Source organism: Varroa jacobsoni, unplaced genomic scaffold, assembly GCF_002532875.2.
Source record: "Varroa jacobsoni isolate VJ856 unplaced genomic scaffold, vjacob_1.0 scaffold_1372, whole genome shotgun sequence".
In the NCBI taxonomy this organism is placed as follows: domain Eukaryota; kingdom Metazoa; phylum Arthropoda; class Arachnida; order Mesostigmata; family Varroidae; genus Varroa; species Varroa jacobsoni.
The window spans coordinates 952-21,868 of record NW_019214274.1 but is presented as its reverse complement, the minus strand read 5'-3'; the positions used below and the strand labels follow the sequence as shown (position 1 = coordinate 21,868).

General features: G+C 38.4%; 4 protein-coding genes, 1 long non-coding RNA gene and 1 other non-coding gene across 12 annotated transcripts in view; 4 read left to right on the top strand and 2 right to left on the bottom strand.

The window, feature by feature from the left end:
• The window catches only part of LOC111269275 (uncharacterized), a 13,567-nt gene extending 11,447 nt beyond the window's left edge, over positions 1 to 2,120 (top strand). Inside the window, exon 3 of the long non-coding RNA XR_002685687.2 lies at positions 2,033 to 2,120. This is a non-coding gene — a long non-coding RNA (uncharacterized LOC111269275). The remainder of the gene's footprint in view (positions 1 to 2,032) is intronic.
• The window catches only part of LOC111269274 (uncharacterized protein C6orf136 homolog), a 5,818-nt gene extending 3,241 nt beyond the window's left edge, over positions 1 to 2,577 (bottom strand). Inside the window, exons 1-3 of the mRNA XM_022848741.2 lie at positions 2,063 to 2,577; positions 626 to 742; positions 358 to 410 (exon numbers count right to left, since the gene is read on the bottom strand). Coding sequence (XP_022704476.1) covers positions 358 to 410; positions 626 to 742; positions 2,063 to 2,200 — 308 coding nt within the window. The 5' untranslated portion in view covers positions 2,201 to 2,577. The remainder of the gene's footprint in view (positions 1 to 357; positions 411 to 625; positions 743 to 2,062) is intronic.
• Positions 2,578 to 2,919: 342 nt separating this feature from the next.
• Positions 2,920 to 7,887, top strand: LOC111269276 (mediator complex subunit 27). Of its 4 annotated transcripts, none has more exons than XM_022848742.2 (8): positions 2,920 to 3,131; positions 4,564 to 4,813; positions 5,258 to 5,442; positions 5,621 to 5,693; positions 5,993 to 6,189; positions 6,480 to 6,633; positions 6,850 to 7,017; positions 7,250 to 7,887. In XM_022848742.2, exons 2-8 carry the CDS (start codon positions 4,571 to 4,573, stop codon positions 7,382 to 7,384), a joined length of 1,155 nt encoding a protein of 384 aa, XP_022704477.2. In that variant the 5' UTR covers positions 2,920 to 3,131; positions 4,564 to 4,570; the 3' UTR covers positions 7,385 to 7,887. The 4 variants fall into 4 exon arrangements, with proteins under 4 accessions (XP_022704477.2, XP_086828160.1, XP_086828161.1 ...); XM_086972034.1 differs by having other exon boundaries at positions 5,621 to 5,696; XM_086972035.1 differs by having other exon boundaries at positions 4,484 to 4,813; positions 5,621 to 5,696.
• Positions 7,888 to 8,180: 293 nt separating this feature from the next.
• On the bottom strand, positions 8,181 to 12,261 carry thoc7 (THO complex subunit 7). 4 transcript variants are annotated; one of them, XM_022848738.2, is made up of 7 exons: positions 12,208 to 12,261; positions 11,261 to 11,432; positions 10,938 to 11,046; positions 10,548 to 10,683; positions 10,185 to 10,310; positions 9,710 to 9,880; positions 8,181 to 9,114 (listed from the first exon to the last, which is right to left on the bottom strand). In XM_022848738.2, exons 2-7 carry the CDS (start codon positions 11,316 to 11,318, stop codon positions 8,842 to 8,844), a joined length of 873 nt encoding a protein of 290 aa, XP_022704473.1. In that variant the 5' UTR covers positions 11,319 to 11,432; positions 12,208 to 12,261; the 3' UTR covers positions 8,181 to 8,841. The 4 variants fall into 4 exon arrangements, with proteins under 4 accessions (XP_022704473.1, XP_022704472.1, XP_086828163.1 ...); XM_022848737.2 differs by having other exon boundaries at positions 11,261 to 11,441; positions 12,208 to 12,248; XM_086972037.1 differs by lacking the exon at positions 10,938 to 11,046 and having other exon boundaries at positions 12,208 to 12,254.
• Positions 11,926 to 15,572, top strand: mRpL35 (mitochondrial ribosomal protein L35). The gene is made up of 4 exons (XM_022848740.2): positions 11,926 to 11,942; positions 12,485 to 12,719; positions 13,963 to 14,083; positions 15,257 to 15,572. The coding sequence occupies exons 2-4, from the start codon at positions 12,514 to 12,516 to the stop codon at positions 15,380 to 15,382; spliced, it is 453 nt and encodes a 150-aa protein (XP_022704475.1). The 5' UTR covers positions 11,926 to 11,942; positions 12,485 to 12,513; the 3' UTR covers positions 15,383 to 15,572.
• Positions 15,573 to 19,694: 4,122 nt separating this feature from the next.
• Positions 19,695 to 19,812, top strand: TRNAL-CAA (transfer RNA leucine (anticodon CAA)). Its single transcript has 2 exons — positions 19,695 to 19,732; positions 19,767 to 19,812. It is a non-coding gene; the product is annotated as a tRNA-Leu (tRNA).
• The last annotated feature ends 1,105 nt before the right edge of the window (positions 19,813 to 20,917 follow it).

Below are 20,917 nucleotides of genomic sequence, written 5' to 3'. Positions count from 1 at the left end.
ATCTAAGCAATTCGCAGCAGAAAATAAAGGTTTGCTATCAAGCAGAGGCTAAATATTATAGAATTTTCTTCGCGCTACGCGACCATACTGGGATAAAGAACGTGTTGTTTTTTAAAATCGACGGTATACGTTGTCAATCAACATCGACTTTTGAAAGATCTATAAAATATCGCTAAAGAAATTCACAATCGAATTCAAATTTAAGGAACACGAAAATTAATCATAATGCATAAATGCATAAAAAGTAGATGTTATATATATATATATATATATATATATATATATATAGTATTATTAAATTAGAAGTTAGCATGAATATTTTGCATAAAAGCATTTCATATATCTATTGATACTTACGTCGTTCGCACATTACGGATATTATCTTCGAAGACCACTCCGTATGTGTAAAGCTGCAATCGAGTAAAATGAAGATGTATTAACTGGCAATTGTTGTGCCAAACAAACCACTTGGTAAAATCTTGGAAACTAATTTAATATAGCAGCTAACGTCTACATATACATTGCATACAACGTTACGTTTATGCAACCCACGGTCGAAAAAAGCACAAAGAGCAAAAAAAATAGAGCAGATAAAGCTCGCCATACTAGTCACTAAATTACTTACCGAAAAATCATGTGCGCTCACAAAGAATTTCGGTATCGTTTCCTTCAAGGCTTCCTCCATCCGTAATAGCTGCTCTTCAGAGGCCCTATCACTATGTCCGGATTTCACATTTGTACCCTGTGAAAGCAAACCAAGGAAAACAACAATCGTTCCTAAATAGCATTGCGTATAATTCTTTAATTTAACTGTAGTTAGTATGAAGCAAATGCCAACCAAAGACTATTTTCCTAATAAGTTTGATTCGGAAATTTCCCATTAGAATACCTATTTATTTTTTCTGTCATCTAGTATATTCTTAACATCGATTTGCATTTAAATATGCGTGCTGAAAGAATGCGACCGAACACGTGTCATGGATTTCTCCAGCTGTTTCCAAGATAATCCCAATATAGCAATGCTGTAAAGAGGGCTAAAAGTAATGACCACTCTTATTTATTGTTTTTACTTTTAACAACTTTTTGCTATTCTATATGATCACATTTTTTCCTTAATGTGAATATAGTTTATATGTTATAGAGCATCTAAAGGGTTGCGTTGCAAAAAAATGCCGCATGTACTTCTAGACCCCGACGTCACGTGAACTGTGATTAAAAATTGTGATGTAGGCAAAGCCAGAATAACAGGTTCAACGATATAAAGTATTTTGCCATCACCAAATTAACAATTACGAAAAGAAGTAATAAATATAAATAGACATCACTTTCTAATCAACTTGAAAATAAAAATAGGAGATTTTACGCGTAATAAATACTTCATTATTGTATATTATATTTGCGTTCTAATTATGCTTTTACTTTAAAAACTATTACTAAAAGAGCTCAATTATGACTTCGGACAACTATAGCTGCCCCCACTCCTGTTTCAGCCTTAACTCATTCACCGACTTTTTTTTACAGCTGGAGTTTACATATGAGTTCGTTTTTATAAAATATTTTTATTGATTTTATTGATTATTTCTTCTTTAACTATACTTTTCCAGGACGGAGTTATTTACGAAATAGACATAAAAAACGTTGTTGCGTTTTTACTCTTAGACAGCTTAATACTATAATAATAACTTCAATCAGAAAATTTAAATTAGCATTTTTTCATTCAGAGAACAAGACAGCAGAAAAACCATGATAGTTTAAGATACAAAGATATCGCCCTTTTGATGCTGCGGTAATATATTCGCCTGCTAAACAACGACGTATAAAGGCGTGCTACAATGCACATTGGAAACCCAATGTAAACACATTTCAGTTTACACATTTGTTGAGTTACTGCCCAATAATATTTATCAGAAACCCATGGCACGCAAAAATTCTCAAAATAATATCGTCTGATGATGGTCATGGGGTAGAACCTCTAAGTAAGATGATAATAACGATAAAATTCAGTAAATGCCTCTTTTCCCAATTTCTGTAGATAACCTACGTCGTTTGATCAACGACTCACCTTGGCCTGTTTTCCGACACCACTTCCATGGCATAAGCGCACCGAGCCCCAAAATAGTGAAGGTATGTTTTTCCTAAAACCGGCTTTTAACAAAGTGCCTGCAGTAGTGGTATGAGTACTTAAGAACCGGAGGAACATGCTTAGGAGTTAGGTGCTACTTGCTTTTCTGACAACTTTATACAAAGGACAGTTTTTTATGCCACACAACTCTACGGTTTAACCACGCTTTTTTGGCCGTCGTCGAAGCCTCAAAATGGCCTAAGACGCGATCCAAAATCGCCGCCTCCTAAATCCTTCTACACCTCCCACAGGTCACAGCGGCATGGCACTCTCAGTTGAAACTGCATGTGGTGAGAGCCATAAGACCGTTCACCATTGAACCCTTAAAGCCCGAATCTGATGTCGCGTATTTTTCTAGATATGGTTGATTTAAGGAATCGAATGAACAAAGAGAATCGCGCACCGAAACATTGTTCTTCGAATACACCCTTGCGTATGCTGCATTCGTAATCTTCATTTTTTCACGAGTGGCGTATGTCTAGGATATAAACTTTATAGAACCTCACTCTCGTTCATTCGCAAGGCGTGCTGTTGATTGCCTTCGTTTCATATAAAATGGCTATGTAAGTATTCTCAAATAAACGATTTTAGAAGAGTATTTCTATTATTCGCCGATTTGAAAAAAGCTTGTTCATAAAAAATTTCCGCCATGTATTTTATATTCGGGCGATCTTTCCGCGACAAATGAGCAAAGAGGCTGTTTTTAATAAAGCGCCTCGAAAACTGTTCGTCCATCAAGGGACAGGAATCACCATCATCAATATTGTCTGGCCGCTTCACACATCAAACTTCATCAAGGGGTAGTCTATAGGAGGTCGACCGGTAAAAATCAAAACATTGCTTTGATGAAACAATCTTTAGTCAAATTGAGTGAAGAGTTTCAGTTGTATATATAACCGAACTTCAAAAAAAAAAAACAAACTTATAAAAAAGTTATGCGTCGGTCTCAGAAAATAGTATAAGATTCAGTGAAAAGCGTGTTAATTATCAGAAAGCCTAACTACAACAGGTAAAGTCCAGCTCAGCAAAAGCTCAGAATTGAGATAAACCTTTTTCACGCCGACAAAAATGCCAGCGAACTTTCTGTTTACATCAGAAGTTTTGTTCTACTTTGTGTTGTACCACTTATGTTAATATATTCAGCTCGTGTCTAACTACTACCTCATGCCGCTTGCTGGCCAAAGAAGCAGTCTCACGTTTTTCATACCCCTTTCTAAATTTTATAGTATCTAGTAACATTCGAAAAGCAAGTTCTAGAAAAAAATCTATATTCCCCTTTCTGTTCAGTAACATCCGAGCATACAAGTAGGAATTATGTTTGATTCCACAAGCAAACCGACAGAATAGACAGAAAACAGGCGTACATGGATGCACTAAATTGATAACACACTTGACTACGCAGCCCAGCGCCCTGTAGGGGAATAACTGTCCTAGAGATGAAGACTTTATTATTCAAATTGAGAAGCAATTCACTTTATGTAAAAATCGCAACCACAAACGAAATGGATAATCCAGAAAACATGAAAAAAAGTATGAAAATATGTTCAATTTTATTCTAATCATCAAAGTATATTAATATCATTTATTACATTATAATATAATCTGAGTTATACTCCAACAATACTTGCAAATGACCGTGGCGTTGACTGTTTCAATGGGGGGGGGGGGGGGCAGAGCCACACTCATAACCATAAGGTCATGGATTTAATGTCCGACGGAGGCTTAGTGATTTTTTTGCCCCATTTGAATTTTAATGTCAAGTAACATTTGACCAATATAAATATTGTTGTACTCCTAACATGTAATGTAACTGATGGCGGCCATACTATAGGCATTACTGCTCGCTGAAATGTATTAACGCTTAAAAGTTTCGATTTTTCTAAAAAAACAGTATGCTTTAGATGACAGGCGCACAAGTGGCATAGCAGTAGGTACCTTCGTGTATTTGCGGATACTACAGAAGCTTTATGCACCGATATCCTATACATCCTGTTCTTAAGATTTAGATTTATTTGTTATGGTAGAGAAAGGTTGAAGCGGTTTATTTTGTGGGTCTGTTTAGCGTTCTGTATGTCTTTATTACAAGGCGAGAGTAATAGTCTTAAAAATTTTTCCAAAAAAGTAAGCCACCTTTATATATAAATACTTCGGGATTCGCCCTTAGTCACACTTAAAACTATAATGGTAACCGCAGCTGAAGAATTTTACCTGAACCATTTAGTTATTACTTATAACAGATTGCAAATACATCAAAATCTGCCTCTTAATCTTTTCCTACCAACCGGATTCCAGTAAACAGTAAACTACATGTTATCATAAGAACACAAAGCTGACTTACAAAATATTTTTATTTTTTAAAAGGAGCTACGGCTGCCCCTGTATGGTTCCGTTCTTGAAACCTATGTGGGCTACATCTAACAGACATATCCGCATTTCGCCAGGAGGCTAATGGCATCACAACAGTTCATGTCAGGAGGAGGAGGAGGAGGAGGAGGCGGAAGCGGAGGAGGAGGAGGAGGAACGGGGGGTGGTGGTGGTGGTGGTGGTGGTGGTGGTGGCGGTGGTGGTGGTGGCGGTGGCGGTGGTGGTGGCGGTAGCGGTGGTGGCGGTAGCGGTGGTGGCGGTAGTGGTGGCGGCGGAGGCCCTGCCCCAATTCCAGGAGCGACTGGAGGACCAGCATCCGCTGAACCAGTGAGTCGTGCACCATGAATACGTATTTCGAAATAAACATCCAGCTATTACTTGAATATATGGATAGTTCTTTAAAAAAGCTCTGAAATATTACTTGCTAATTTTGGCCGTTTTTAACTTCTTTTATTTAGCTTTTTTATTTGAATGAATTAAATTTGCCAATGGACAATAATCTGTTTTGCAACGCATTGATTGCGCAGTTGACGTCTACTACTCAATAATAGCTATTTCACAGGGCTTTGCTTAGCCATATGTTGGCCACAACTCGATTAATTCGGCTCTATGGAGCTGCTCAGATTTGTGTTAACTGATTAAGTTTTTGTTTTGTATTATATGATGAGCATCGTGTCCTTTCGAAATTTGGGTTCGTCAATTGATCACTTCAGCGTATACTGGAGGGGTGTTAGTTTCCTTGACATTGTTTGTCGTTCCTTAATTGAACAGGTTAATCTCGAGGCTGTTCGCCAGGCGCTAGGCGCAGTTCGATCTGTGCGCTCTTTAGTTGGTAAAGTGTTCCGTACATTAGCTGAAGGTGTCCGGGCAAGCCATGAGTCTGAGGAGCGGGAACGAGATCAGGCTTTCAAGGGTAGCCTCGCCAGCGCTCTCAGCCAATTGCACTCGAAACTAAGGTGCAAGAATTAAGACTACTCAACAATTTTAGCTTGAATCACATTTAATGAGCTAGGTTGTGTTGTCCAACATCAATTCTTTCTAAATAATTTCTTTCGCAGCGTTCATTTAGACTAATTAAAATCCTTAATTGATATCTGATTTAATAATCTGTTTTATTGTTTATCCTATCTAAAGGGAGCTGGAAAGTTCTGCACAGAATTTGGGTGGAGCTAGTCTTGGACTTGGAGCGACTTCATTCCTTTGCCAGGTAGTTGTATTTATTATAACTAGAAAATATCCCACGTCACTTGTCGTCTATAAGCACAAAGACGATGTTGGCGAAGTTGCCGCATTTACGCACGGCCAGCATACGTAAGTCAAAGGTGTGTCGATATGTAGGTAGAGGTCGTCGATGACGAAGAAGCCAGCCACGATGTATCTTTTTCGATGTTCGTGCAAACTATCATCAAGAATAATTTAAAACATTATGTATTCGCTAGTTTTGAAACATGCACACCGCTTATACTATACGTATTACTAATTAGTTGGTGTTTGACATTTGTCCAGGACCCAACACTAGATCGTACCTCACTGTATGTAGATATGGTAAAAGCTCATCGATGGCTTGACCGGGTACACGAGTACACACATCATATGGCATCTATACTCCAGCAGAATAATCTAAAGAGATCAAACAATCAGGTTTTCTGCAACAAACGTAGGCAGAGACTGCCCGTGCCTAGGGGCCATAACGTCCCACAACCGTGAGTTAAATTCTTTTATTTCACTGTCCTTATTTCTCTTTATTTTGTACTCGTAGACATGCGAGCCTTTGATATTACATTGCTCCTTTCGAGATGAGTTAGATTTGTTGCGGTGTGCTCAATAGACAGTAAGATATGACGGCAGATTCTGGCAGTGAATTTGTTCTGTGCTTGACAACTAACAGCTTACAAGATATTAACAAGCATATCTCTAGAAATATAGAATTTATAAATATTATTTCTCGTTGGGCCATTGTAGATTTTCTGAAAAACAACTCGTATCCTTCCAGACCTGTTGACCAATTCTTGAGCACAATGCAACGGGGATTGACCGATATGTCCATCGACATTGTCCGACCCTGTGGGCAAAATGCCGTTCTCAAAGTGACGCTTGGCCGAACCCTCAAAGCTATTATCGTGCTGCGTGGCTTGCTCATCGAATGGGTACGTTTCTAAAAACTTTTGAGTCCCTCGTTATATATCCCTATATATATAACGAACGATCCCTATGTATATCATATATGTAGCCCCTAATGCAACTAACCTGATCAATCACATTTTAGAGATTTACTATCGTTTCTTGTTAGACTAGTAATGAAAAAAACTACGTAAGTAGGGAATTTCTATGCATTAAAATTATGGCGTATGTCATCTCCGCAGGTCCTGATCAAAGGATATACCGAGGAACTATACACAGCAGATGACCAGCTCGATCTTTGGACCCCATCACGTTTTGCTGTCTTTCAGAAGGTCACTGAACATGCAAGTGCAGCTATGTTGCACTTCCATGTCCCGAGCATGCACGAAGTTGCCGTGAAATCGTTTCTAGTATGTAGTTCGTTTCAGCATTCGTATCTAGAACAACAGCGAGGAAATGTGGTTCCTATAATCTAATGTACTCTTAGATGCTTGGCTGCGAGCGATCCGGCATAATTCTTGTGTTATATATATATTTTCTACTCTGATCTAGGTCAGTGATATATCGATGACGATAAAACATTTGCAAGTTTACTTTTTAAAACAGATTGTTAATACCTTTCTTTTTTTTGATTTTCCATAGCATTGGCTGCACAGTTACATAACGCTGTTTTCGGATGTTTGTCGTCGTTGTAATCGTCATTTGCAAAATCATTTTCCACCGACGTGGCATTGTGTTCGAACCTGTGAGGCCTATCATGAAACATGCAGGCCATGAAATGCGAAATGATCATGTCTACCAACTAAACAATAGCGGGCGGTACCAGTATGCTACTAGAACCTATCCTCTATTCGAAATCATGACGGCTTTTGTTGACGAATATTTGAGCAGAGCTTTGCTCATAACATACACCTGCAAGTAACAATCATGTGGTTGCTAATGCTACCGGTAGACAGTTTGATATTGAGATAGTTTGGTGTCGCAGCACTTTGTGTATAGTGTGATTAAACAGTTTCATTAAAGATCTTCCCCATCAATAGCGATGCAGAAAAACTAACCACAGTTCAGTAAGTGGGAAAAAGTTTCCAGATGCGAACTGCCATCATTCTATGTACAGTATGCATGAATATGAATATATTGGGGGAGACACTACATAAGCATTAAATAGACAAGTGTTTAATTGTGTGCTAATTAGCTTAGTTGCAATGTAGCTGTGTATGGTATTTCAGAGACTATCAAAAATAAACGCCCTTAACCTTCGATTTTAAATGGTATAGTAAGTGGAGTTTTGTTTTCATTTTTAAAGAGGTCATCTAACGATGGAATGCAACACATTAAATTAAACAACTCATTACTGGTCTGGTCGACAAAATTGCATAAAGTACAGCTGATTTAGCTTAGAAAATATTTTTTACTATATATGTCAATTCATTCAGTGTCGATTCAGTTTGTGCGAAAAACTAAAAAATAGATATAGATCAGGGATAAGTTTATGTATGCAAGCTTGCCTATGGAATTTATTTTCAACGTATTTTTCCTAGCACTAAACCCAAAATCGGATAACACTTACGCATCTAGAACTTGATTATTATATTTTATTCACATAGTTTTTACAAATATAGCGGTAATCGTATTATTAAGTTTGTTTGTATTGTTTTTGCATACCCGAGGTATTAAACGTAACATACACCAACGGACTCTTCGTATGCGCAAGTGTGCATATTAAAGCAAGGTCACCTCTCTAGGTTAACAAGCCAAGACTTACTAAGTACTTTTCTCGGTAACTATTACCGATAAGACAGAGACCATATTAACGATGATTTAACTTATCATCTGAAATGTCATTTTTTTCACCGAAATTTCGCGATTTTTAATGAATCAGTTGTCTTACACTCAGCACAAACGTTAGGTCATCGGATCCAATTATCTCGTTTTTTTACTACACAACATCTACAAAGAAATACAGTAGCTTATTGTGTACCGCACATATTCTTCCGCTCTTGCGGGTGCTATCGACGGATGCTCGAGCGTCTGGTAGACGAGAACCGTGCCTGTTTTCGCTTCATGTATTTTTTCTACTGTACTTTGCAGAAAGGTTATGTAAAGGCCAGGTTGGCTCGACACAGCTTTATAGTCAAACTCAATCTATTATAGTATAACAAACTATAATCAAATTATACAAGACTTCCTATTAAGTAAGAAACGAATTTACTTATAATATGATGACACGTTTACTAATCGGTGTGCATTGTGACAACACTTCCTTCGAGAGTATCCTGCGTATCTTCTCCGCTCATTTCTACGCCACGGCCGTCCAGACCGATGCCGACAGTGTGGCTAGCATGACTTGGGGTGTCGAGACCCTCCTCCATTTCACCTTCTTCTAGCAGAGCGACGTCGTCATCTGCGTCATCATCAGCCTGGAGTATATCGTCACTTTTGGCTAATTCGTCATTACCACCACTATTATTCAGCTGCTGGAGCTGCTGCACAGCGGTCAGAAGTACCTGTGCTCGCAAAATATGTACAGTGTATTACAATACTGAGGACTGAAGATTGCGAAAAGGAGAATGCCAGCTAATCTGCTCCTGGATGATTACTTACACAGCACACCTTAGAACTGCTATAACAAGCAAATGTGCGTTGCTTACCAGAGTCCGATAATCTACTTCGCAAAAAACTACCAGTCACATGATTGAAGACCGGTTTAGATTTTTTTTTAACATTTGGTATCGTCAGCTTAAGCAATTTAAAAGTGACAAAAAGCTACGTGATGTTTATAACCCTGAATATGGAGTTTACAATTAAATAAGGGTCTGTGACACTTAATGTCTGCTCGTAGTTATCCGTCACTGCCATACTGGTGATTAGTTATAGCAAATTTCAGTAGTCAAACAACGCGTCATTTTAAGTTCCACTGTCATCATACCAGCTCTTCCGCGCTCCCATTCTGATTAACTGAAGGGCTTCATGCACCTCAAACAAATCGGCTGAGTCAGCACACTAGAATCCAAAAACGAGTGGCCCCGTGCATATTTTACTTTTCTATGCTTAATGTAGAGTTGTTTCTTTGAAATACTACAGATAAGGCAAATGCCGTACCTGAAACTGACGATGATGTTGTTCAATTCTTCTAGCTAATGCCTCTCGTCTACTCTGCAGTTCCACCATACCCCTTTCGGCCCGTTCCAATTCGCGGGTTGTTTCGGTTCGATCCTTTTCTTTGGCGATTACAGCGGCCATCGCATTATAATGTTCCTTATTAGCACGAATCTTCAAACGATTATAGAGGTAACCATTAGTTAGAGCTGCCAAACTGTGCTGTCTATGAAAAAACAATTGCTTCAAACGCTTATTATCAAGTCTTATTATTAAGAGCGCCTTCCTAGGTAGGTGCAAGGAAGCAAAAACAAACGACGGCGACGACTTGGTCGCTGCTTGACTACCATCCGATATCAGTTCGTGGGTAAGTAGAGAATCCGTTGTATTAACCGACCTATTTGTCTTATTGAAGTAATTTATTCACGAAAAAGATGTCTGTAAATATAACGATGATCTACTCTAGCTATAGTCGTACCTGTCTGGCAGTGGCAAGCTGTTTCTTTCCGATCGCGATTTCTTCACCAGTCCGACGAATTTCATCACCAATCTGTGCGTACAACTCATTGTACTGCGCGAGCTCAGCTTCATTCATCGCCAACACCTGTTAAACATAATAATTATTATATACTTTGTACGCATTAGGATTATGTCCCAATGATACGAAAAGGAAATACGTACAACGTACTTATTTCGACAAGTAATGACTATTTCTTCTTTTATTATTGTAATTGTCTTAGCTAACTGCTATTAATGCCAGCGAAAACATTAAATATGAATGTCTTACGTGATAATTAATATATTTTGAAGGAAGAGCTTTACTAAGACAACTTCTTTTTACCTTGTGCGATTTGATCATTGATTTGAGGCATCCATCAACAGCATTCTCAAGCGCCGTTAGCGATGTGCTACATTGATCTTCCTCGCCCTCTTCTTGAGCTGCCCACTTCACAAAACTTCGCATCAGTAACTCGAGCCTGGAAATGTTATGGGGAAAAACGCCTATCGTAATCCAGGCAACGACACTTCATCAACAATCGAAGATGTTACCCACGATGGTTAATTGAAACAGCGAATAACCAGACTGTTACATTACGTCACTTTTTATACCTAACTCAAGCTTGTATGTAGGATTCTTATAAGTCGTTTGTACGTTTATAAATCGGACGATTCAGTTATTTTGACCGTTGGTAGTAGGCGTCGTCCGGATAACCACTTTCATCATGCTTACTGTAATCGTTTACGTTGATGGCGAGCATTGTTGTTCAACACTTTGCAAGAACAGAATAAGTCCATTCTCATGCACTCCATTTGCACACTATTAAAACTGGAATATAATGCTGAAAGTAGAGAATAACGTTTCCCTGTCAGCTTTTTTCATTTTTTAGTTATGGATGTACCCTTTTACTCAGTATAGAAATTGTCGGACAGCAAAACCAAGTACACTAGATAGCTTTTGAGCTTCACCAATTTTTGTTTCCATCTTCTCGGTAAACCAATTCTTAAATTAGCAAATGATTAGATCTGAAATCATCCCGTGTAGGGCATCCTTACCGTCTATCATCGCCCATTCCCTCACCGTCGATGAGAAGCTTTCGACGAATAATTTCATCTTCGTTTACTCCACTGCCTCCCATTATTTTTTAGATTTCGGCAATACACTTGTTCTACAATTCACTGCCAATTGAACGGGCTTAAAGTTGCCCGTCCTCTTTGAGCCAATCACCTGCAACTTCTGTTCATATTATAGTTATCGCTACAAGGCAAATACTTTTTGCATTCAATAAGTTGACTAATAGAGATGGCTTTTGCACGCAGTAAATAATAAAACAAAAAACCAGGGCGACCCGGCCGCCGGTGCGACCGTAGTGTTCGGAGAATATTTTCGAGGCTACGCCGCGTTCCCATTAGTCGTCGTGTAATTGATGATCGGAGTGTCGTTCGCGAGTATCGAATGAGTGTAACTTGGGGAGACGGTTAATACTTGAAAAACGGTTTTCGAGGTACAATCTAGATCCTAGTTTGTATTACCCGTTTTTAGAACATCGATACTATATATATCCACAGGATATTTGCAGTGTATAGAAATTCGAAGGCGATTGTCTGGGTAAAACCGCTTATTTTAAATATATCGGTTTATGTAATTCGATTGGTGGAGTCATAGCGGGGCGGACCTCTATTGGATTTTGCTGTTACACAGACTTGATCTTTATCATGAAATATTAACATGTCGCACGTAAGTTATTATCCTGATAAGCTGTACTCGAAACTATCCTGCTTCGTTTGGAACTCATTAATTTTAGAAACACATCACTTAGAAACTAATACTTTAACTCAATAACTAGCCGCGATTAACAACATCTGTTCTGAATAAGCACTTTTATCCGCTTAGTCCTCATATAATTGAGTCCTTATTTTTTATTTTTGAGCGTTTCTTTTACTCTCTTTAGGACACAGGATTCCATACCGCAGACTATGAACTGAAAGAAAGCCTAACTCACTTCGTTGAAATGCCAGACGATTCAATAGTTCATTTCCAGGTTTATTAATATTTTTAATTTTCCCACATCCATGCTATTTTCGCAATTGCTTCTTGCAAAGGGCCTTTAGTAAACATAGAAAATTGTCCTTCGAATATGGTTTCTCATGTGCGGTCGGTAATTTACGACAAATGTACATGACTACAAAATAAAAACGAAAAGTTAGTTAAGCTGATTGTTATCTGAATATTCTTGTCTGTATAAATAACAAATCACAAATCGGGTCACCTAAACTTAGTATCCTTGCGGAATTGCGGGACTGGCGAAATGTTTCGCACAGTGGTGTCTTCGTTGCGGCTAACTCGTTTAGCCGGTAGTTCGCTACTAAATTCGGGTCTAGCTGCTCAGAACCCTGGGAATTTTCTGATTCCAACCCAAATTGCTTTAACGGAGCAGACTCGCACAGTCATCAAATTTAACCACAAAGATGGAAGCCGTGACATTGACCCGATTGCAATCAAGAGCTTCTACCGGTAAGTACGATATTAATTAATTTATACATAAGAAAATGAGATGACAAAGAAGTATGCAATGTTCATCTAAAAATCTTTTCCGTGGCTGTATGCAACAGCCAATTTATTGCTTTTTAAAGGCCTTTAGACTCTGTTCTCTTATGCTGTTGCCGAAGTTTCGTCGCGATTTTCCTTTTATATTAGTATAAGTGTTATACATTGCACGGAGAACAATTTCTCAGCCCTAGCACGGAAGCCGCTTAAAAAATATGATCCACGCTTGTAACTATTTCCGAACTAGGCAATATAAGCTCATCTAACGGTTGCTCCCGCTCAATTTAGCTAATCATTTTTGAGTCTTCCTCTCAGCAATAGAGTTGTTATCATGGCGTGCAGCGTCTACTAAATGGTTTCGTTAACCGCCAGAGGGTTATAAATAAAAGGTGTCAAAAATGCTTTTTCTTGGTACTTCCTAGAAATCCCTTTGTAATTTAAGCGTAAAAAATGGTGGTTTGAGGAGCCAAGGAAACGAGCTTCCAATGGTATATGACACGGATTATTGGAAAAGTTTTATAATAAAAATAAAGGCGCTAATAAGCTTACGCAACTGTATGTTTGGGCTGTTCTTTCTCTATACGTAATAATGTCATCCATTAAAAAGTATCTTTTGATCCGTTACGTCAGATTTAGTTAGATGTTTTTGAAGACCTTACATGAATATGACCTGAGTAACATTACAGTGATTTGTTCTTTCTTACCCATTTATTTGAGTGTTGACCATAATCATTCAAAATACAGAGCATGTTTTACATGTCATAGATATATTTATTGTGTGACCTTTCATGTATTTAATTTATAGCCAAATGCTAAGCGTTATTAGTTATTATTACAAATTAAAAACTGCTCCTTAGCACGTTGTTTGTGACTTATAAATTAAAACGTTCTTTATTTACTCGTGGGAGAAAATATTAGTTTTGCACGAATTTAAACGCTGAACAAACAAAACATTTTTACAGAATTGTATAGCTGGTAATCGCCTTGGGTTAAGTTAAATGTGATTTTTGAATAAAATTCACATTGAAAAAAGTCTAAATAACAGAACTTGTATATTGTACCGTTGAGCTCGTGCACCCACGACCACTTAATCAATAGTCGATAATATCATAACTAATCATTAAAAATGAGATGTCTATAAAAATGGGTAAGATGATTCGATAAAAAATAATATGTACATGTATTAATGTCGAACGCGTACTTGTTGCAGATTGAACTGTGGTTTGTGGATTCACGCGATGCCCGGTCGGGGAGTCAAACGCTGGAAAAAAACACCCGCACAACTTGATAAAATGCGCAAACACGTGTTTTGCAAACGATATCAATGCAAGGTCTGCATTTATTTCGTACATTGCTTCCGGTCCATTTATTTTTTATGCGGTTTATTGTATATAAAATACTGGATTCCCGAAGAAGTACTGATTGTTTTTAAGCCAATAGAAACAATTATTTAAAATTAATATTACAAAATTAAAAAAGCGCCATTTTGGTCTATTACCTTTTGTCACTTTCCTGGAAACATAACAATCTCATCATTGTACAACTTCTGTAGTTTCTGGGCTAAAGATTGTGACCAGTGATTTTTGTATCTCTCGTTGTATTGAAACTAAATTAACGCCATTAAAATAAGAGTTCTGTAGATACAGAAACAGTCTGATGTTGCAAGTCTGGCCTATACGTAGGATTTAGTGAAATTTCCCGTCCAAGTTTTTACAATTTTTGCCAGGTAACCAAAGGTGCATGTGGATAGGAATTTTCAGGGGGCAAGACGACGTCCTTTCTGTTCACTAACTTTCGCCAGTTCGTTTTCAGTGGTTTGTTGTAATTTCATTAGTTGTCAGTTACGGTAGAGGTCCCAATCAGCTACTTATATTGCACGGTTCTTTTCTATTCTACTAATGGTAGAGCCTTTTCATGGTTGTTTGTCTGCATACTACTGGATTCACGTTTCATCACCCATGATTAACCGCTTCAGAAGTAGCTCAATATCATTGAATTTTTGTAGACTTTTGCGGGTGGAAATACGATTATTTTGCGTCAATTAATGTGGCAGGTTAAGCATTGAGTTTTTTTTTGTAGTCGGCTTCCTTCAAATTGTTTGAAACGAAAATTTGGTGGTGGACGTTTAGTTCCTTGGCACCACCATGGCTACTTATCTGTTGGTCAAGTTAAAAAGTGATATTGTGCATCGATCAGATTGACACTTTGGTGCTTTCCTTTATCTATCTTTCTTACATATTCTTCAAAGAACGCAACACTATTTTGTTGGTGGCACTGCAGACGGACGGATATTTGCAAAGACAATTTTGTAGATCGATTTGAAACTACCGAGGTACACATGACATCAGCAAATGCTGTTATTATTGATCGTTGGATTTCTGACTCGGACATCGACTGCTTATGAGAATAATCATGCTTTAATAAAGTTGATCGAGTTTTACCATGCTGGTTCAGAAAAGCGTTTACTTGTAGCTCTCTACGATATTATAGTGTTTTTGCTTCAGGTGTTGGACAAAATGGTGAAGGGCGAAGGTGGCAAGTACCTGGCCCCCAAGTATCTTCCAGACGACATCTACGAGCCCTACAATAACTTCAAGCCTCCAAATCTCGTTTACAGACCTTTCCACTAGTCAGCTTGCAGAAAACGAAAAGTATAGAAAAGGTGCCATCTCGGTGTCGACAGACACTAGTTTAACAACAAAAATATAACTGTAATTTTCGCAAAACATTTACACCACCTGACCTGTAAGGATAAGTAACAAACGAACAGCATAAATGTAAGAAGATCGGAGGTTATTAAACTTTATGCAGTCGTTCTTATTTTATCATGTCTTACTTGCAGTATTTTGTTATTGTTGTTATATATTTTCACTGAGTAGTGGACGCCGTTTTATTGTGATTTGCTAGACATGTTACAGCAGATCATTGTGTTACTCATTGTTGACTTTAGCTCCACAAAAAGATACGAACGGTAGGTTTGTATGTTTGAATAGACTCTGTTTGAATCTTTGGTAGCTGTGAATGTTCTCTCGTTCGCGACAGAAGCGAGAGGCTCATTCAGGCGATCTCATAAAAAGATTAGCGTTTAGATTGGTGATGACCTGATGTAAAGCCGCTGGCGCAGGCTCATTCTTGACAGTAATAAATTACCCAATTCGCTATTTGAGACCTTAAATTTATGGACTTACTTCAGAAAAATATTGAAGCTTTTGCGCGATGATTGCAATGTAGTACTATCAAAACGTTATGCAAGAACATAATTACACGAGGGATCATGGTGCGAGCTAGATTGGTATAGATAGAAAGCCCAGCTTCAGTCGTATCTGCATAGTTGCTTTCGACGAGAAAGGAATGTAGCATCAGTGTACAAACAAACATATGTTTATCTCGGTGGCTGCATAACTTGATTAGGACTAATCATCACGATACCCTAGATGACTATATGAAAATAAGAAGCCATACATCAAGTTCGTGATGGTCTCTAGGTTAAAAGCGTTGCTTTACTGTTTGAACGTACGCTATTGAGCTGTATTGCATTTCAAACGGACGATCTCTTTGATAATTCCATCGATAAAATCCCATTCGATCCCATCGATGGATAAAAATCCATCGATTTTTGAGTTATATTTTGGAGTAACATATATAGTAGCTAGGAAAGTTCTGTAAGCTTCTTCCGATGAAACAGAACCAATTTAAGATATCGCCGAGTTTATCTGAGTCTACTTTTGTTTATGATATTGATAGCAGTAGTGATATAGCACATAGCGTTGATAGCATGTATCAGTTCAGTAATTCGCTACGAAAGTTAATTCGAGGCAAACTTGTTAAATTTTTTTTAGTACCCTCCTTGCGTGAGACGCACACTATGTTTCGAGTTTTACGCCCCGTACCGCTGTTATGAATTTTATCAGACGGCTAGCTCACAATACGAAGCCAACAGTGTCTATGCCCGGGTGCGACCCTGGACTACAACTTGTCCTAGATATTAACAAATATGCTACCCGTTAAGCTATTACGGAGACTAGGTTTACACGCGCCTCAACTGTCTTGCTATAACAGTCTCGTAAACTTGGACGTATAAGGTGTACAGTCCACATTTTCGATTCCACACAAACGAATTTGCACGATCGTTAACCACTCTTTGTCACTTTGACAGTCTAGAGGTTCATTGTTTTGTACTCACCTACACACTTTTTTATTGCGATTCCTGAAAAATCATATTGGGCACTTTGTCTTTACTACACCTTAAAATCGCTAGCCAATGTCGTCCATTCAATAAAAGGAAACGCAGAGAAACTAACATCTAAGGAATAACACTGCCTTTGTCTTTCTTAGAGCTTACGTAGTGGCGATTTGTCTCTGATTTGAAACTCATAAAAATCGAGCGTTTACGTACGTACATTACGATTCGTTTGAACACAAACTAAAAATTTTCACGTTTATTTTTAATTCGCTTCACAACGTAATGCTTCTCATACACGTGTGTTTTCACATTTATATATTAAACAAAGGATATACTGACCATCAAAGTGGCTGATATTTGCTTCGGATATATTAATTCGCTTTGGAATATTCACTGAATAGCATCTATAAGTACAAGACAAGGTGTCTAGAAACGTTGTAATTAAAGTTGTTCTGAAAGATGCTGACGTGCCGAGAAAGCCCTTAGCTCAAAGTCCAGTTTAGTTCTTTCAACTTCGAATAGCTATTTCTATATATGTGACAATGTGATTCTAGATATGACAAAAAAATGTCTCACTGTCTAAACTACAATACATTAAATTATGCTTGAATTCACATTGTGAGTAATGTGGCCAGAGGGATAAGGGTGTTAACAGATTCCACCTAAACTATACCTGAATATGAACCTAAGCTATTATGTAAACATGTTGTCGAAGCCATTAAATAATATGTGAAAAATAATAATGCAAATCAGCAGGACGTTTATTTCTGCGGACCCCTATGAGGTTTGGTAAGTACTAATCGGGGTGTGCGTGACAAGAGACCTGCATTAAACGCTAAAAAATAATATCCGGTTATACAGCTTTATCACAGCCTGTACTGTGTGAGCCAGGCGGTTAGCATCTCAAATCCAAACTAAAGGCAAGAACGTTCTGATCTCAGACAATAGTAGGAGAAGTGCTTTGTTATCGGTCCCCTAAGTGCTCTTTGGAGTCGACTTTACGCAATTAACTTGAAGCGGATTTTAAAGTGAAGCACGTTAGCTAGCACCTGCACACAGGAAAGGCTTTACTTCTCTATCGTTGGTGAAATGACGAGCGTATTTGCCTATAGAGACGGATGTCTCCGATTTTATGTTATTTTATTTACTACTAAATATAAATTAGTCAACCTTTTAGCATTGTTGTCTTTTCTAGCAGCCTAATAGTTTTTCGTTTTCATTTGCCGCCTAGTAGTGCCCTATATTTCGAGATTTGCGTCCGTTCGGCATACTTCCATCAGACGGACCGTTGGCTGGCTCCCAACATGAAACGAGCTGCGTGCTTGTCTATGCCCGGCTCAGAACGCCAAGGTGTAATTATCTAATAGTCCAGTAACAAATAACCGTGATTTGGTTCGTAACAATTGTCAATACCGACGCCTTTGTGATTACAGGCATTACGACGACCAACGTTGAAGACTTATGAAATATTTCTACATAAAAAGCTATTGAACATTTTTAGACCTAGGGCATAAAGCAGACGCATTAAGAGGTAGGCTAAACTGATTTTTCTCAAATACAGTGTTAGCTTTTCTAGCAGAAGGTAAGCTTAAAAGGGAAACTGGCATTTAGCCTACATTAGCTTTTCGTCGAGAGTGACAGTTTTCGTAGCTCTGTGCTGACAAAAACGTATTTCAATGCTGGCCAAAATTTAATAACACTTATCTAATTATTCTGTAATACGTCAACCGTACTTGTTCCAACGGGTTATTGTTCGTATGATCCGTTTTGTACCCAAAGCGGGTAATTTGGCGATGTTCGATTGGTCAAATCGGGCAGTTTTAAGGTTGCTCTCTTATATTTCAGGTTTGCTGAATACGAGCGCCCAACTTGCGGTGACTCGCGACGTCCTGGCGACGAGCGAGCAGCTTCTCCGCAATATTCTCGTTTCAAGGGACGATATAATTGAGAGGCCCTCAACCGCTATTCACATAACCAGTTGCGCTTCGGCTTCCGCTTAATCGTTCGTTCAGGTCAATCACCCGTCGACCTTCGACTGGCTGGTGAAGATTCTTATGTTGTAAGATTTTTGCTGGGCTGGGATTAACTGGGCTTAATTAAATTGTCTTCTTAGATTACTCCTTTATCGAACAAAACCTATTGTCATTTGGTGCGTGTAATGTAAAAGAGCTAACCACATGTTTCTACTATTTCGATCTTGTTATTTTAGTTAACATTAATAAGTAGTTTTTGCTGGATTCGGCTTACAGTTAAAGAGCGAATATGCACCACAGTCCTCCCGGCCACTTATGGAAAACTTCCTGTGTTATATTAGTAGCGACCAACACTATCACACATCAGTCAACAAATTTAATAGCATTTTTAATGTATAAAGCAAAAAAAAAAGGGAATTAATGTTTCAAAGTCGGTATCGTCGTTAGAAACATAATCGCACGCAGACTACCAGGGTGGAACTACCTGTGTCTATGGCCGAATTTAAACCTACCCACAATTTGTGCCCTACGGTTAACACGCAAACTCGTTATCCATTGTACTACCACGGGAACAGAGATTCTGCCCTACGAATAAACGAGCAACATACAAAGCGTTTCTGTTCTTCAGCAACACGAAAAAAATTGAATCATCAGTTGTTAAACACTGATGGCAGTTCGTATGTGTGAGCTAATAACGATCCGCATGAAGTGAGAAATTGAGGGTTTTGTTATAATTTACAAATTTCATGCGTTGAAATGCACCAGTTGCATGAGCTTGAGTCGTGTGTCAGGATGGCCGAGTGGTCTAAGGCGCCAGAGTCAAGGTGAATCTTGCCTGCAGATCGCGGGTTGTGATCATTCTGGTCCTCGTATGAGGGCGTGGGTTCGAATCCCACTTCTGACAGTATTTTTTAAAGTATTAAACAACATTCATACCACTGTTGTCATATAAATCCCTTCAATTCCGTACACGTCTCTGAAGAACCACGAGTATTTTTAGTACGGGTACTTATCTGGTCTAGTTATTGTTCGAAGGCACTTTTTTTTGCAAACACGTTTTTAAACAATTACTGAAAGGTATTTCGTGAAGTACAGCTAGGCACAGAATCAATCTATGGAATAGCTGCCCGAGATCATTGAAGATTTGTAGTTATTTATCAATTCGATTCGTCCATTGATCTGAGCAAATATCAAACTCAAGCAGATATTCAGGGTATCTGTATGGGTTACTTCAAATTTAGACAGAAATGTTTTAATCACCTGCTTGTATTCAATGACAGTGCTGTTATTTTTGTAACGCTTTCTTTTTTTAATTTTTTGTTAAAACTTTTTTTCTATTACGAGGAGTGAGTTAGTACGAACCTGTTGAATGAGCTAAAAGGTAAAAATCATAAAATTATTCATAACTTGATTATTTTACGATAATTTTTTACATAGTCCGCGCGACGCGATAGTCCATCCTTATTTCCTTGCAACAAATCCTCGTTATTCTTGCTGCCGTTGTTTCTTACACAGGGCGGTTTTGCCAACGGGGGGAAAAAGAGCACATTCAAAAGCGTACAGGAAATCGTCAAATTTTTTTATATCAGAAGTCAACGGTGCGTGCTGCTCACCCCAGTCCTAACCGAACTGATTAACTCGGGAGTTTGTTGAGGTGTCTTGTAAGATACGCCCTGGTGGCATGCACTCATACAACATACATAAATTCTCAATGCAAAGCCATCAAGGAATAGTTTAGGAAGTATTTATTCCAGATTCTAGGAATATTTTCTAAGTTACCCCGATAGATGTCCGAGAGTGAGTATGGGCCCACACTCCAGGTAACCTTTAGATGCAATACGATTTCATACTGTTAAGTGTATTGGAACAGTTTGAGCTGGTAGCATTTGTCGCCGGAAAACTAAGGTGGATATCCTTTTCGACATGACGACACCGCGTCGTTGTTGCTATATGCGCGACATTCGCTTTAACATCTACTGACAGCAGTGTTCCAACTATAACCAAGATTG